The sequence below is a fragment of the Mustela putorius genome, unplaced genomic scaffold, assembly GCF_011764305.1.
Source record: "Mustela putorius furo isolate JIRA1106 unplaced genomic scaffold, ASM1176430v1.1 tig00003871_pilon_pilon_pilon, whole genome shotgun sequence".
NCBI lineage: Eukaryota > Metazoa > Chordata > Mammalia > Carnivora > Mustelidae > Mustela > Mustela putorius.
In genome coordinates this window covers 9443489-9461538 of record NW_025422023.1, presented here as the reverse complement: position 1 = coordinate 9461538, position 18050 = coordinate 9443489, and the positions used below count along the sequence as shown (strand labels likewise).

Below are 18050 nucleotides of genomic sequence, written 5' to 3'. Positions count from 1 at the left end.
ATTTGGAAAAATTAAATTAGAGTAAAATATTCACCAGAATCATTCCCAAAGTATCATGGTGCTCATGAGCCCTTAGAAGATTTCATCTTAATCTCTCTGTTCTCCCACTGAAACACTGTTCCATCTTTCAACATTTGGAAAGACTTTTTATTGTGATTAGTTTTTAAGGAGAAATATATAAATATACACGTATAAATGGACATACACACATATTGTTGGTATTCGCATCCTTTTTATCCTATTCAAGCATGTAATTTCCTCAACCCTTTTTTTATGATTCATTTATTTATTCAAAGAGAGAGAGAAAGGGGTGGAGGGAGAGGGAGAGAGAAAATCCTTAAGCAGACTCCCTGCTGAGCATGGAGTCCAACATGGGGCTCGATTCCAAGACCCTGAGATCATGACCTGAGCAGAAATCCAGAGTTGGCCACTTAAGCAACTAAGCCACCCAGGTTCCCCAATTTCTTCAATCTTTATTATTTTTTTAAAGACTTTATTTACTTGAAAGAGAGAAAGAATGAAAGAGAACAAGCACATGAGCAGGGAGAGGGGCAGAAGAAGAGGGACATGCAGACTCCCTGCTGAGCAGGGAGCCCAATGTGGGGCAAAATCCCAGGACCCTGAGATCATGGCCTGAGCCTAAAGCAGACACTTAACCAACTGAGTCACCCAGGCGCTTTCTTCAATTTTTAAAAAAATGAAAAGCCAACACCTCTATTGACCCCATGTTCCCTACTGGCTACAATACCTTTTCTCTCCTCCCTTTATAGTAAAATACCCCAAAGAACTGTCTCTCTCTAATCATGTCATGGCTTGTTACCTCTCCCACACCTCTGACTGTACCTCCCGCTCTTAGGTACTTCCCACAAACTGCTTTTGATGGCCACAGTGCTAAACCCAAAGGTGGATTCTCTGTCCTTATCTTAGTTAACTTGTCAGTAACATTGCGCACAGTTGACTATCTCCTCTGTGAAAATTTCCCTCTCTCTGGTTTTTTCCCTGATGTCTCTTTCTACTTCAAGGCCTGCTGCTCATTATTTTCTGCTGGTACCCCATCATTTCAACTTCTAAACTTCGCAATGTCTAATAAGTATTTAAAATTTAACATACCTAAAACCAAACTACTGATCTTCCCTGGCAAACTGCTTCTTCACACAATCTTCCTTATCTCAATACATAGGAAGCAATTCATTCCTTGTACCAAAATCCTTGGAGACATTAGTGACTACTCACCTCTTTTCCATTTTGCTGCCAAATAATCAGTAAATTAGTTGGCTTTCCTGTAAAATACTGGAATATTTCTAATCTGACCACTTCTCACTGTTATCCTAGTCTAAACTGCTGTCATTTTGTCATTTATCTTCTGGATGATTGGGACTTTCTCCAATCAGTTCTCATCCCTCCTGCTCTTGCCCTCTACAGTCTGTTGTCAAAGTAGAAGTTAGAGAGTTAAATCAGAACTTGTCATACCTCTCTTTGGAATTCCTTAATGGCTTTCATTCTCCCAATTCCTCACCTCTGCCTACACCACTCTTCAGATACTGGCCTGTGTGACCTTTCTGACCCTATTACTATTCTCCTTCTAGCTCGTTTATTCTGCTTCAGTAACACCTGCCAACTTGCTCTTTTATGGACAGGCCAGGCACATCCACCCCTGGGTCTTGGTGTTCACTGTGCTAGTTTTCTCTTACCAGAACTGTTTTCCGTACCACTCAACACAATGCCATGCTTCCTATTTCTTCTTGGTGTTAAACACTAATGTTCATTTGACACATTATATGTCCTATTTATTTGTTTATGGTCTTTTTTTTCCCATTAGAGTTTAAATTCTATGGCAACTGGAGTTTTGATCTGTTTTGAATTCCCAGTGTCTAGAACAATACTGATACATAATAAGTACTCAAGAAATACTTGTTGAATAAGTCAATGACTTGACTTGCCAAACTAAAATGAAAGAGATTACTGATTTTCCAGTTCAAGTGAAAGTTGATTAATTTATTCAAAACAAACCCAATATTTAGACTTCAACTGGTACCATCTATTTTTCTTCTATATTTTTGGAGGCAAAATAAGTCAGACATAATCTTTAATTTCTCACATCCATATATATCCAAGGAAGGTGTTGCTACATAAGGAGAATGAAGAAATCATCCTGCTTGGCGCAGAGCTATGATATTTGATGAATATTCTTTTTTAAAAAAATATATATGGTTCTCCATTTTTCTCATGTAATCTGACCTTGGAGAGGGCTTTATATAAAGGAGAAACCATGCCAAAATACCAGTAGAGAAGTATATACCCTGTCTTCACTGGATTACATTAAATACTTTTTCATATCCTCAACCACCAGGAATGACTGAAATTCAAAGTCAATTAATAGACAAAAATTTCTAAGACTCCTATTTTCCCAGTGAAATTTCAATTCACTTGCTTTTGTATTCTTTCATTCTGAAAGCATATCATTGTGTTTATTTCATGAGGTCTACTCACTAAAGCTATGGTGTCAATACTGATTGCTCTTATTAACATTTGTGATTAATTTTGCACTCACTGAAATTGCATTTCCTTTTGACCAGCAGGCATGTATGTGACAGCACAAGACGATCTGTTCTCACAAGCTAATTGGTTTTAATGAAGCCAGAGAAAAACAAAAGAACTCAAGTTTGGAAGGTTTCTGAGGAATTAGAAGACAAATAATTATAAAAACATAAGACTGCTAGGGACTTTAAAGACCAGCTAGCCACCATAAGCAGGGGTGCGACCCTTCTTAGAATACTGGAGACTGCCCATGTCTGAAGCAAATACATTAAAGATAACAATATTTGCAAACTGTACCTGGAGTCTTAAGTCAGGAGAAAGGCCCAAGTTAAAGACAATGACTTAGTTATCAGTCATAAGAAAAGATTGTATAGGAAGAACTTTAGCTGTTGGGGTAAGAGAAGAAACTCATGAGGTATCAGTGGAAATTTAGGGAGATGGCAGGGTCATGGAAACCTATGCCAAAGCCTGAGCCATAGGACACCTTAGAGGAAGCCAATGGATCTGATCTATGGTAGATTACTCATGGCCTTTGAGAGAGCAGCTTCAGAGCAAAATGAAGAGCTATAACTTCAGTTAATTCTGATATTGAAAAACAAATCGAAGAGAAAGCAGAGCTGTTAGAATGTGTGTGTGTGTGCCTGTCTGTGCAAACACACAGGTTTACATGTATGTGTTTGAACATGTTTGTTCAGGGAGGAGTCAGTATAATGGGAAAGATTAATGATGCAAGAGGAAGAGACAGTGTGATTGATGGGGAGAACTAAAATTGATTTAAACAACAACAAATCAAAGGAAAGAAGGTGGATGCAATATAATTTGTTGTGGATTTACTATGTACTTAATACTTTCACATTTATTTTGTCAGGTCCTAAAAACACCCATAAGGATTTTTTTTTTTTTTCCATTTGCAGATATAGAAACCGATGCCAAGAGAAAGTGAAGAGATTGTTAAAGGATGCAAACTTGGTATATGATGAAATCAGGATTCAAATCCAGAGCTGGCTGAATCCCAAGGCCCTATGTGTAGAGAAAAATGGAAAATTTGGCAAACAAGAGAGAGGAGTTGAGGGAATTTAACAGGATGTTTAGAGCTGCAGAGTTAGAGTATTAAAACTGGGTTTGCAGACTTACAGAGGAACAAAATTCTGTAATAGCCACTATGGTGCATTTAATGGGATTTTAGGAAAAGGTTGCTAAGTAGTTCCAAAAGCATAACTGAAACATGAATTTGTAATGCCTGCAGTCGAGTGCAGTTATGTTACTTGTTCCAGGTTCTTCGGTTCTAAAATAACATCAATATTGAACATAGGCCAGAGTTTTAAAATTCATTGTAGGCTGGCCTATTAAAAATATATGCTGAAGTTAGAAGTTGGGATATTTGTCCATGAATTCTCTAAAACTAAACTTTAAAAAAAAACCCTGAATATAAAGAGAATATGACCAACTATTTTATTTACATCATGGGACCTAGTTAAGCATATTATTGGGTAAGTGAGATCAAACAAGCTCTTAAACTGGACACTTAGCTTCTGCCTCATCAAGACTAAATACATACTGAGCACCTTCTGTGCACCCAACAGTGGGACAGGAAGGGAACCCATTGCCCATTATGCGCTTCTAGACTTACAGGAAGAAAAACCCCATTGGCAAAGCGGAGTATGCTGCTATGCAGCCTGAATTAGTATATACTAACATATACTAAACTAAATGAGCAATTTACTAGAGAAAAAACAGTATGTACAACACCAAGTGAGCAATGCTAAGTGATGTTCACTGGCCTAAACATGAAATCTAATTTCTAATTTCTTATTTCTGAATAATAGTTTATCTATACCAGTCAATCATTGCTTTATGAAGGGATTCTCAAAGTGCTTCAACATCTATTTCTCTGTACTTTCATTCCAAACTCTGGACCATTTGAAAAAATTCCAGAGTCATTGTCTGACATATATTAGGGGAGCAGAATCTCTCTCTCTCTCGTACACACACAGACACACACACACACAAGCCCACTGTCCACAGGGTCAAAGAGCAGTTTTGGGATAAGTCAATGAGAGCAAGATGTCACAGAAATCTCATCAGAGATTTGAACAACCGAAAGATTTCCAGTGAAGAGTCCTTCTGAAAAGCCAGCTAGAGAAAGTGCATGGAAAGCTGATTTTCTGTTTCCTAAAATTTTAATGAAAATGACTGATGATTAAGATCTCATTCACACACACATAAAACTACATAAGAGAACACTGTGGTGGAAGAAAAAGATAATCTGAATGTTGCTCCAAAGAGAAGTAAAATCTGTTCTCCAACTCCACTTTTTATCTGTTCTCCAACTCCACTTTCAGCCAAGAGAGGAGGATATATCTTTAACTCCCTGTCCATTTACACACTGATGTCATTTGGTTAAGTGTGCTAAACTGGAGAAGGATGGGGTGACACAGTCTGGATAATATAAGGAAATATCACATATTATTTTGTTTAAAACACATTGTAATTTTTGCTGTATGCGCTGAATCACAAAGTATGACTTAATTTGTGGCCAAGTTCCTGTTTATTTTCAATTTTTCAGCTATTTTTTGTATTTAAAAGTTTGACTTTTTGGAGGGCTGAATTAGTTGTCAATATTACTTTTTGTTATTTGCAATAGTCTGAGATTTCCTCAAGAAATGTGTTAAGTAAATCGTGGTTCACATTCGGTTGTAGATTTAAATACCAACCCTTACCCTCTTTGTTCATCCACCGTTCAGAGTGATTCTCCCAGGAAACATTGTCAGAAACCGAGCAATTTATTTAAAACCAAAAAGAGTAATTTATTTGAAAGACCATAGAAATATATGGTATTATTATCTGTAATAGTACTGAATAGTACTGAAATCGGAAAAGAAATGTAGGTATTAATTTGATGATGTTCTTAAAACATGAAAGCTATGCATTCACAATAAAAAGGTTCTGTTCATATATTATGTATAAATTATTAGCTTCTCAAAGGAAAAATGTCATGAAGAAATGTAAGAGATGTGATTTGAAGCTTTTTCTCTTCTTTTTTCTTATTATTCATATAGTTTCACTAAGATATGGCATTTGTTTGTTTATGAATGCTTGCCAATGGTTCTCTCTCTCTTTTTCTATGTTTTTAAAAATCACAATTGCTTTTTTCCTTCTAACCATTTTATTCAGAATGACCAAACACACTGTGCTGTAATTCTCTGTGAAATTCTAGAATTAATAGTGTTTCACTGATGGGGGATTGGAAAGAATTGAACACATCAGTCAATCAGTTGGGGGCAAAATATGTTTGAATTTAAAAAATATATATTTCTTCTGTACAGAAATATGGTTCATTGGATTGTAACCCTCAAACCTGGAAGAATATCTACTCCTTTCAACAATTCAGAAACAATGATTAATGGAAAGGCTTTTTATAATGGAAAGTCTGAACACATATGTCACAATCTTAGATTTATCAGAATGTGATTATAAAATTAAAGCTATGTAAATACTATTAAAGAAAACAAAGTATTATAGCAGCATAATGAGATTGTGCATTTTTTTCTCTATCAGATTTAGATGTACTTTTTTTTTTAATTTTTAATTTTTTATAAACATATATTTTTATCCCCAGGGGTACAGGTCTGTGAATCACCAGGTTTACACACTTTTAAAAAGACTTAGCTACTATAATTTAGAATATAAAATTTCAATGTGTGTTTATCTGGCATACTTTCACTAAGATGATGTATGGATTTATTTAAATAAAACTGATAATGAGAAGAATGATCAGAAAAATAAGTCAACAGGAAACACACTTTTCCATGTGTGTCACAACCTGAAATATATTTGTTCCTGTTTCCTTAACCACGCATTCATGAAAAGGCCTTTGGCAGTTTACAAAATTGTTATATTTAATTATTCATAACCATAATATGCCCTTATAAAACTGCTGTCCCAGAGATGCCTGGGTGGCTCAGTGGCTTAAGCCTCTGCTTTTGGCTCAAGTCATGATCTCAGGGTCCTGGGATTAAGGCCAGCATCTGGCTTTCTGCTCAGCAGGGAGCCTGCTTCCCTTTCTCTCCCTGCCTGCCTCTCTGCCTACTTGTGGTTTCTCTCTCTGTCAAATATATAAATAAAAATCTTTAAAAATAAATAAATAAAACTGCTGTCCCTCGTAATTGTTACAGTTACTTCCTCACTGACATCAGAACATTCACAAAGTAATTCATCTATCCCACCTATAATGGCAATGTCTACTATAGACATTCTGGCAAAATGTTAATTGCTCATAAAGAGACAAGATATAGAAAATCACTTAATAAATTTCATAGCATAAATGATCAAGTATAACTGCAAAATTAGAATGTAGCCATTATAAAAGAGTGAACAGTGACTTAAAGGCAATAATTTCTATCTAGGCTATCCATGCTAATCTATGAACAGAAATTCTTCATTATGAATGAGTAGCTTTCATTTTTTTGAGAATGTTATCTAGTTAACACCTACACCTCTTTCATGTTTTCAGTACCAGCATAGATAATAATACCATAATATCATCAGCTTGTATCATTGCTATCACTACAAGAGCAGAGGTACAAATACAAATACAGATGTGAGAGAAAAAGAAAATTATTTCCCATATCCATCAAATCCTACCTTTAAACTTAATTCACATCTAGTTTCATGTTATTTATGGGGCACATGCAGTTTGCATGGGGCTGCACCTGTTAAAAGCTGAGTCTTCACTGGAGAATGGAAAGGGAAAGCATCACTCTGAAAATCAGGGTTTATCTTAGAAACTAACCTTGGATGCTATAGACTTTCATAGGAAATTTTAACTTAAGTCCACCAGTGGTTAAAAATTTGAGAAGAGGGTTGTAAAGAATTGACACAGGCAACCCAGGGACACTGCACAAGAGTACTGTAGGCAAATATGCTCAAGGCTGAACTGATTCATTGACTTACCTGAGACATATACCATATACCATATACTGGTCAATGACTGTAGAGAGTGGATACTTACTAAAATGAATGCACTCATTAGATACACGAGAGTCATAATCTAAAATCTTTTTAGGATTAAAAATAATTCTTATTCCTGATTTGAAGGATATAGAATAAAAATAGGTACCTTTTCAATTTTGTTACAAAACTTCATTTCTGTATTTGTTTATTTATTTATTTATTCATTTCTGTATTTATTTTAAATTAAAACAACAGATATTCTATTGTGCTATTTCTTAAAAGTGAGAAAAAAGATAGATTGGTTATCATTTCACTTTCTGAAGTCTATAAATATCAATGGTTTATAAAGTCTGACATTACATTGACTTAATCTAATAATCAGAATGAATGCTAAAATGACCCGAAGCTTCCAATAGCATTTCAACGTTCTATATTAAATGTTCATTGGGAATAAAATTATTTATCTTCTGAGAATCCAAAGACAAATTTTGACATTCTTGTTCCAAACAGGCATCAGAAGCATAATTCTCTTTCTTGAGCAAAATGTACATACATTTCTCTTGTTACAAGAGAAAATAATTTCTCTTCTAAAGCTGATCATAAAAATACAAAGTGTATTCTATATACTAAGATAGTGTCTCCTCCTTCAAAATCTTCTCTTGGTTATATTCTTACTAATGCTAAGCTAATATCCTTCTGAAATTTGGGGCTTCGATCTTCATAATAAGGACCTGGGACTTAACGGAGAAAAGGAATCACATATGAGAAACAAATTTAAGTAACATGAATAAACTTTTTATGGAATAGACTTTTTGAATGATTATCAAAATGTTTTCCTTTAACCTAATAATTATCTAATTTCATAGCCTAATAGTGTCTTACTTAGACTCTTGAATGAAAAAATAATAAAGGTAATGTGTTTTCATTGCTTTTTCACCATCTCCTCTTCAATATGGAACAGACTATAGAGAAGCCAGAAAGACAAGTTTTAAAAAAGAGCTACTTAGGGGAGGAAGCATGGAGTCAGTGCTGGTTTATAGTGATAATAAAACAAGTTGACCTATCTTGCAAAATGCTTTTTAACAAAATGAATGATTCAGGACCAAAAGACACTACAAAGTGGCCTAGCAGTAGCATCATTTCCAAAAGAGTGGTGTGTTCATGCGCGCGCGCACACACACACACACACACACACGCTTTATAAAAGAGTTTTAGAGATAAAATGGAAAAAAAAAAAAAAACTCTTACTGAAAAGTCTTCAAAGATTTTCTGGAGTTCTTTGTGGCCATGCCTTTCAGCAATATGTGCTGGATCTGAACCCACGAAATTTTTCATCTTAGATGCCCAGGTTGCTCCTGAACATTGAAGCAAATGAACAGCCAAGTTCTTTAAACCAAATTTTGCCGCACAGTGGAGAAGAGTTGGGAGTTCTTTGAAATGTGTATCTGAAAGCATAAGAGGCAAAGGATTAATGTGTTTTTATCTTGTCTGGAATGCCACAAGAAAAAGTCAAACCCAATCTACTCCTAAAAGTAATTTTCACAAAGTAGAACAGATTTTCAATGTGATTTTGCATGTAAGAAACCATCAGTGGTTCTAACAATGAAGCATCTCCTTCTTTGTATTTCTCAGCATACAATAAATAGAAACTAATATTCTCACTAGCACTAATGCTCCCCTCTGACTTGGGGGGTAACTTTAATTTGGAAAAGCACATCAACCTCTTAAATTCAAAATAAAACAACACAAATATCATATTGTAATAACTCTTTTTAAATCTATTTCAATATTAGCCAAACACTAACAATATTAAATAGGTCCATCTATAAAACCTTTCTGTGTTTTCTGTGTTTTCTACTGCCATGCTTACTTTGCTGCCTTCTGAAGGTGAGATGGACACATAATTGCTGGAAAGGTTATATGAGATTTCTATGTAAAATTTTTCTTTCAAAAAGGAACTGCAACAGAAAATACAGGTGAGCACTTTGATAAACATCTTCAGCATGGAAATTTCCATCAGGATTTTATAGCTTTCATATCAATGTTTCAGAGTTTCAAAATTGGTTATTAACTATCAATTAGAAGTATTAATTATGTATAACTGTAAAATAGTGAATGTAAACAGCTATCTCAGTGAAAACACATACTCACAGAAATGAGTGTTGGTTTGTTATTATGCTATACTTTCATACCTCGCTGGAAAAAATGTGTCACAGAAATTACATACCAGCTTGCTTGAATAGCTGTGGCATTATCAGGAGCAAGCAACTGGAAGGCTTATGGCAACAGAAACAAAGGTGTCAAAACAAAAGTCAATTTTCTTCCATATTATTTTGGAAAACTGAATCTGGCTTCATTTACCTCTTTGCTATTTTGTAGACTAAAGGAACAAAAAAGGAAATGAGACTTTGAGTTTTCAATTCACTTGGGTGTCTCAGGGCAGAATAAAGTATTTAGTTTGTTGGTTTATATGTTTTAAAAGAAAACAAAATAAAAACCTCCAGGATACATTAAGAACATTAAGAACTTTGCTGTAAGGAAATATTTCCCCCTTTTAAAATGTGTTAGTACTAAACAGCTATAGGTAAATTCCATGGTTATATTTCAATGATAATGCACTGGTCCCTTCTTATATAGTATTCTTGTATTTTATGAAGATGAGCCTTTGAAAGCTGAAACTGTCTAAAGTAGGTACCATCTTCAAAATAAAATGTAGTTACTTACAAAGGTATTAAGATATATATATTTATTTATTTTTATTAAGAGGCACCATGAAATATAATTTTCTGTTATAATTAAACCAGGGCAAATTTAATCAAGAAAATATTGACATGATAATATCAGATTTCTACAAGTCCTTGGTTATCTGTCTCACTGACATATCATAAAATAAATAAAAAACATCACCTGGCAATCAATGCTTTTTGCATTATTCTTGCACACTGCTATTCTGGTGAAATTGTAAATCACTGTCAATGCAACTTAAAATGTTTTTATCATTAAAGAAATGTTTAATCATTTTGGGAACACAGTCACCTTTTAACCTCACCAAACCCCTGTCAGTAAATCCCTTGTTTCAAATAATATAATATTAGAAACAACAACAACAAACTTCATTAAAAATCTTTCTTGTACATCAAAAAGTGTAACAAGGACTGGGACAAGAGGTCATGGATTTTCAGGCTGCCTTTCTTAACAGTTCTGCTACTGTGAACTGTGTTTTCTGACATGTATGGAAGAAGTTCTATTGATTTAAGATCATAGCGATAGTAAAGGGTGCTACAGATTTGAAGGTTGGCTTCTTTATTTCCCATTGCTCTGCTTCATTTCTAGTGGCAGCTTAAAATCCATTAATATACTAGAATACTTTGTGAGGTTACAGACATGAAAGAGCCTTAGAGGGTATCTTTTTATGTTCCTAACCAGTAATAGAAATGTTGCTGTTTTTTGTTTAAGATTTTTATTTATTTATTTGACAGAGAGACAGAGAGAGAGAGAGAGAGAGAGCAAACAAGCACCTTTAGATGATGTAGAATACGATAGTCGCAAAAGCACAGGCTTCGAGTTGGCATTCACTATGTGAACTTCAACGTGCTACTAATTATCTGAGCCTAGCCTTCTCTTCCAAAATTGTAAGGCGACTGAGATAATTAAGGGACATAACACAGAAAACGTGCCCAGCAAAGTGTCTGAAACATAATAGGCATTAGGTAAATATTCTCTCTTCTTTGTCAATAGATTAAAGCATCCTTGTCCTAATTCATCTTTGTTCCAACCATAAGATCCCTAATTCTTTTCATTACTCCAAAGTACGATCTTGAGAGCTTTACCCCAGAATAGTTGGTCCTTTATAAAATGATGAATCAGTTTTAAATTGGCCTAAATAAATCATTTACAGCAACCCTTTCTATTATCTTGGATGAGGTTATTTTACCTGCTTATTTTCATTAAGTTGGAAATGCTCAGCCTGCTAATATACATAGTCAATAATGAAAGAATTTCTAATTTAAGTTCTTTAAATTAAAATATGACAGAGCTAACCTTTCAAAGAATTTGAAATGATTCATAGGAACTATGTTGGGTTATTTTAATGTTAATTAAATCATGATCTTTAGCATTATTTTTGTAGAACATCAAATTATACTCAGCATGTGAATATAATATTATATTTATGTATATGAATAAAGATATTCATGCCAATACAGGTATGATTATGCAAAGAACTAGTTCAGGCTTTTATGTATACTCTTTATAAAAATGATACTTTTTGTATTTTCACCATGATTTGATTATTATGAGAATTTGAGATATGAATGGATTCCTCTGTATCTTGCACAGGCATGTTTGTAATCACATGATCACTAACGTTTTTGTGTAAAGATATTTGTGTTTCTGGGGCTTAAAAATTTTTTTTATGAAAGTATGATTTAAAATTGCACTAATAAGTTTAATGAATTCTACCAATTTTATACATCCATGCAATTACCACCCAAAACAAGCAAAAGAAAGTTTCTATCATGGTAGCAAATTCTCTCATGTGTCATTTTAGTCATTCTCCACTTCAGAAGCAGCCATTTTCTAATTATCATCAACATAGGTAAGTTTGATTTCTTCTTGGATTTCATATAAGTGGAATCATATATACATGTGTATTGTATTGTCTTCCAGCCTCTATTTCTGATGAGAGGTCAGATACCATTCTTAAAATTGTTTTCCTCTATGGAATGTGCTTTCCCCACTACAAACTCTTCACCCTCTCCTCCTCAGCCCCCTATAACTACTTTTAAGACTTTATTTTTATTTTTGATTCAGCAGTTTAACTATGGTGTGTGTTAGTATGATATTTTTATATTTTTTCTGCTTGGGAGTTACAGGGCTTACTGAATCTGTGGATTGATGTGATTCATCAATTTTGGGTCATTCCCGGCCATTATTTCTTCAAATTTTTTTTTGCTTCATTCTGTCACTTTTACTAAGGGAATATTACAGTATGTTAGATTATTTAATATTATTCTATGCAGCTTGGATCAGAATTGAGTCAAATTAATATGTAGATGAACTGACCTTGTTCTTTTTTATGGCTTTACTTTGAGTCTAGAGTTTTCATCTCTTTTTCAGTTTGAGTAATTTATTTGGATGGTCTTCAAGTTTACTGATTCTCTTTTCCTCTGTTGTTTCTATGATTAACTCCATTTAATTTTTTAAAAATTTCTGATATTGTGTATTTCTAGGATTTATTTTTTTTATTATAATTTCTATTGCTCTGATAAAATTGCCATCTTTTTACACGTTGCCTAACTTTTACAATAGATTCTATAACATATTTATCATAGCTTTTCTAGTATTTCATCTGATTATTTCAACATCTGGAACATTTCTGTGTCTGCTTCTAATCACTGTCTCTTTTCTTGACCAAGGTCACTTTTTCTTCCTTCTTCATATTTCTCATAATTTTTTATTGTATTATATTAAAGAGCTCAAGTAAATAATGTTTATCCCCAGAATAAGGCATACCATTGCCTCAGTCAGACAACTACATTTGGGAATGGAGTGAAATTTTTCTGTCGATGAACTGAGCTTGGTCATTTTTGCATCATTACTTAGCTTCCATTAACAACTGGCCTCAAATATTTTGAGGGCAGGATCACAACTTTCTTCAGCACAGGTTGGCATCTGAGCCTTGCCGAGACTCAAGAAACCCCAGCTGCTGTACAGACTGGCTGTCAGCTTTTGGGTTACCAGATATTCTTTTTTTCCTCCAGTCCTGCCTCCAGAATTCACATCAGAATATCTCTTTTAGATTTTGTGAGGCCTCTGTAGTATACGTGGTTAAGACAGACTCCTTACCATCCCAATAGCTTGGAAGTATTTCTTCCAGCTTTGATGCCTCTCCGTATGCTCTCTGTAAGCTCATGGTAAAAGCTTTGGTGGGATTTGCCTCAGCAAACCTGACCCCTTTCACTCTTCAGCAGCCAGGACCAGGACTTCAGGGAGGGGTCAGAATGTTTTACAAGGAGCTCTCTCAGGTTCCTTGCCCTCCAGCCCTTGGTATACTAGCTCTGTGCACTTGTAACAGCCTACAAAAGAGAGGTAGTGGGTGATGCAGACCCAGTCTGTAATTGGAGCTCTGTGGGATTTTTGTCCATCACACTAGCCTAGTATATCCACTTAAAGTTTGCTAAACATTCAACTAGTTTCTCTTTACTCTTCATCAATAGTGAGTTCTTGTTGCTCTGTAAAGGATAAAGGAAGTCATGAATTTCTTCTTTCTTATGAAGGACTCTTTCTGGAATTTGGTTATTTAGGTTTTTTTGTCATTAATTTTCTGCTGGATTAAAAAAGAGATACTGATTTTGAAAATCATCTTGCTTGTTGTTATAATGGGAGCAATAGCCTCTTGTGATGAACATGTAATGAGAAACAGAGTCCTATTAGTCTTAGCTCATACACCATTTAGTGATTTTCTTAAATTTACATTTATTTTTATTTTTTATTAACATGTCATGCATTATTTGTTTCAGGGGTACAGGTCTGTGATTCATCAGTCTTACAGAATTCACAGCACTCACAATAGCACATAGCCTTACCAATGTCCATCACCCAGCCACCCCATCCTTCCCACTGCCTCCACCCCAGCAACCCTCAGCTTGTTTCCTGAGATTAAGAGTCTCTTATGGTTTCTCAAATTCCACATATCAGGGAGATCATATATTAATTGTCTTTCTCCGACTGACTTATTTTGCTTAGCATAATACCTTCTAGTTCCATCCATGTCGTTGCAAATGGCAAGATTTCAATTTTTGGATGGCTGCATAATATTCCAGTGTGTGTGTGTGTGTGTGTGTGTGTGTGTGTATACCATATCTTCTTTATCTATTAGATGGACGTCCATCTGTTGATGGACATCTAGGCCCTTTCCATAGTTTGGCTATTGTGGACATTGCTGTTATAAACATTGGGGTGCACATTCTCCTTTGGATCACTGCATTTTTATCTTTAGGATAAATACCCAGTAGTGTGATTGCTGGGTTGCAGGGTAGCTCTATTTTCAACTTTTTGAGAAACCTCCACACTTTTCCAGAGTGCCTGCACCAGCTTAAATTCCCACCAACAGTTTAGGGGGGTTTCCCTTTCTCTACATCCTCACCAACATCTGTTGTTTCCTGGCTTAATTTTAGCCATTCTGACTGGTGTGAGGTGGTATTTCACTGTGGTTTTGATTTGTATTTCCCTGATGCCAAGTGATATGGAGCACTTTTTCATGTGTCTGTTGGTCATTTGGATGTCTTTGCAGAAATGTCTGTTCATGTCTTCTGCCCATTTCTTGATTGGATTATTTGTTCTTTGGGTGTTCAGTTTGGTAAGTTCTTCATAGATTCTGGATACTAGCCCTTTATCTGATATGTCATTTGTGACTATCTTCTCCCATTCTGTTAATTGTCTTTTGGTTTTGTTGATTGTTTCCTTTGCTGTGCATACAATGTTTATTTTATAAGTAGTTTATAATCTTACTTATTAGATTAAAATAATGGATTCCTTAAGAAGATAGAAAAAGTCTTATAAAATTTGCTTACTCTGTAGTGTACGCCTGCTTCATTTCATGGAAATTTTCATTGAAGTAATCAAGATTCATTGCAGATGCAATGAATTTTATTATCAAGGTGTAAATAAGAAACCACAATTCACACTAAAGTGTGGTTAGTTTGCTTTTGACTTTTTTTTCTGGATGAAATAAATTTTCAGCTTCAGTTGTTTCAACCCACGTTTGTTGAATGCTAATTTCAGAAGAACAGAATTTAATGTCTCTCCTTTTTCAAGGAAATTCCAATTTCACTAGTTTTGCAAATAAAAATAAATAGGTGACTTGGTATGTAGTAAAGAAATTGAGTCATATATTTGTTTATGCTGAGCCATTTCTAAAAGTTCAAGGTAATCCCTATAAGAGGTGGCCAATAATTAGATTAAAGTAATCAAACCAAAGCTTTCAAAAGATTAACCTTGCTCACCAGAATAATAGAATGGGAATATACCCAAGGTTGGAATATAAGCTTTAAAAATTTAAAAGATGATGATACAAACTGGAAGTGCATGGCTATGTAATCCATTTGTTCTCATAAATCACTATCTAGAATCATAAATATTTATTCACTCAAAGGAGAATGAGCAGGTGGCCACTTTAGGACAAAACAATGAAGCACACAGCAAAGAAAAGATAAATCAGGAGAACTGCTTTCTAATCCCAGCTCAGCCACTCAATCTGTAATGTTTAAGAAAGTTCATCTCCTTGACCTCTGACTCTTCATTTATAAAATTAGAGGGGCTGGGGACTTCTGATTTTCTTCTGGGTTAGAAGCCGTGCCACAGATGGTTTTAGGATAATTTTCCCTGAATGCTAATTAGATGTCAATTAAAAGAGTAAGGATGACATTTGTGAAGGTTGAAGAAAGGTAATAATTTTCATTCCTTTCATCATAGGATTTGGAGTCTGTTAAAATGTTAATATTTCTGGGGGTCTATAAAATGGAGCATTGCTGGGTGTATGAATCTGATTGTTCTGTGACAGGAGAAGACAAATGCAACATGTGAGGTGCCATTCTCCACATCCTGTTGAAATAGTAAACACAGAAGCCTATTTAGAATTTCAAGCAAAAAAAATACTGCTAGGGTTATTATATTTCTAAAGCCTTGACAGTGAAAATTAAATGCACAAGGGAAATAATGTTCCATCAAATCCCTTTGCTACAGTTTTCTTATCTCTTGTATTACATAAAATATGAGTGGGGGGGCACCTGGGTGGCTCAGTGGGCTAAGCCTCTGCCTTGGGCCTAGGTCATGATCTCAGGGTCTTGGGATCAAGCCTCTCATCTGGCTCTCTGCTCAGCGGGGAGCCTGCCTCTCTCTCTCTCTCTCTGCCTTCTTGTGATCTCTCTGTCAAATAAATAAATAAAATCTTTAAAAAAATATGAGTGGGAAGTGCATAGATACACACTTTAGTATTAGCCTCAATTTTGGAATCACCTCATTAATTACATTAATTACACTACACCTCATTAATTACATTAATTACATTCTTGTTACTAAAATAGTCTATTAAATATTTAAGAGAAAATATTAAAAGTTGTACCCAATTTGTATGACCCTTGTAACTATCTCAGGAAACTTCATGTAATTGTTTTTTTTACAAGTGTTTTAGTAAAAATGGTTAAATTCCTAATCAACATTATATTCAAATGAATTCTGGTTTCATCTTAATAAATAATGTTCAAAATAATGACTTTTATTATTATAAACCTTGCAATTCTAAAGCTTAATACTTGTTTATTTTGAGAGGTAATATTGTGCAGTTAGTGCTTAAACATAAGGGCTTTGGAACCAGATTGGATAGATGGAATCCCAACTCCAGCATTCACTAATGGTGTAATTTAGACAAGTTACTTGAATTTTGTATCTTAGTTTTCTCCATGTTTAAATGAAACTGATAACATCTAACCAATAAGCTATTAAACCTAGGTCTAATGTATTCTTTCATACAAACAAGTACTATTGATCCTCACTACTCACAATTTCATATTTTCAAATTTTCCTACTCATAAAAATTTATTTGTTCCCTCCCAATCAAAACCTGTGGCCCTTTTGTGATCATTTGTAGACATGTGCAGAGCAGTAAAAAATCTGACTGCATGTTTCCAGCTGAGGTCAAACAAGACAACAACCTGCTTTCTTATTTCAATTCTCGTACTTATACCAAATGTCCTCTTTGTGGTCTATGTAGTGCCATGTTTTCACGTTTTCTATTTTTGTGAGTTTTTTTGTTGTTGGTGGTGTGGTGATCAGTTGTTTACAAAGTGACCCCCTGGCATAGCACAGAGGTGCTGTCTGGTGTTCCCAAGCACAAGAAAGCTGTGATCCGTTTTATGAAGAAAATAAATGTGTTAGATAAATTTTGTTCAGGCATGAATTATAATGACATTGTTGGTGAGTTCTATATCAGTGACTCAAAAATACCTATTAAATGCTGGGTTTTTAAACGGAAACATGCATAAAATGAGGTTATGTATTAATAGACTGACAAAAATGTGACCAGAGGTTTGCAGGAAGCTAATCCTGTATTTCTCCTTGAGCAATGTTCAGTATTCTCTATTCAGAGACTTTATAAATAAATAAATAAAGTTTATAAATAAAGTTCATAACTACCATGAACAATGAGAATCAATTGCATTGTAAAGAAATCTAAAGGCCCCTTTTCCTTTGTGGAGAAAGAGTTCGACATTTGCTTCTTGTTGCAACATGGCTGGGCATTTTCAAAAGTATGGTGCCTTCTTTTCTTTCTTCCACACTGTTAAGGAATCTCTGGGTCCAGCCCTATGTGTTGCTTCTCAGAGTGAGGCCAGGCTGGAGGAGGAAGCTGTGAACATTTCAGCCCATGATTTCTGAGACATTCTCCTTCTTGTCTCCATGTTTAGAGTTTACAAGGTTAAAATCCAAACTGGGCATGGTTAGACCCCATACTGGCAACCACCCTAGATGCAGAAAGAACAGTCCTAGTGCCTTGACTCTGT

At 34.8% G+C, this 18050-nt stretch overlaps 1 protein-coding gene across 8 annotated transcripts in view; it reads right to left on the bottom strand.

Annotated features, from left to right (window-relative positions):
• The window catches only part of BANK1 (B cell scaffold protein with ankyrin repeats 1), a 305691-nt gene that overhangs the window by 157254 nt on the left and 130387 nt on the right, over positions 1-18050 (bottom strand). For all 8 annotated transcript variants that reach the window (XR_006602628.1, XR_006602629.1, XM_045067101.1 and 5 more), the window contains one exon: positions 8740-8936. Coding sequence is in view for 6 of the 8 variants with exons in the window: in XM_045067101.1 (XP_044923036.1) it covers positions 8740-8936 (197 nt within the window). In the remaining 2 variants the exon portion in view is untranslated. The remainder of the gene's footprint in view (positions 1-8739; positions 8937-18050) is intronic.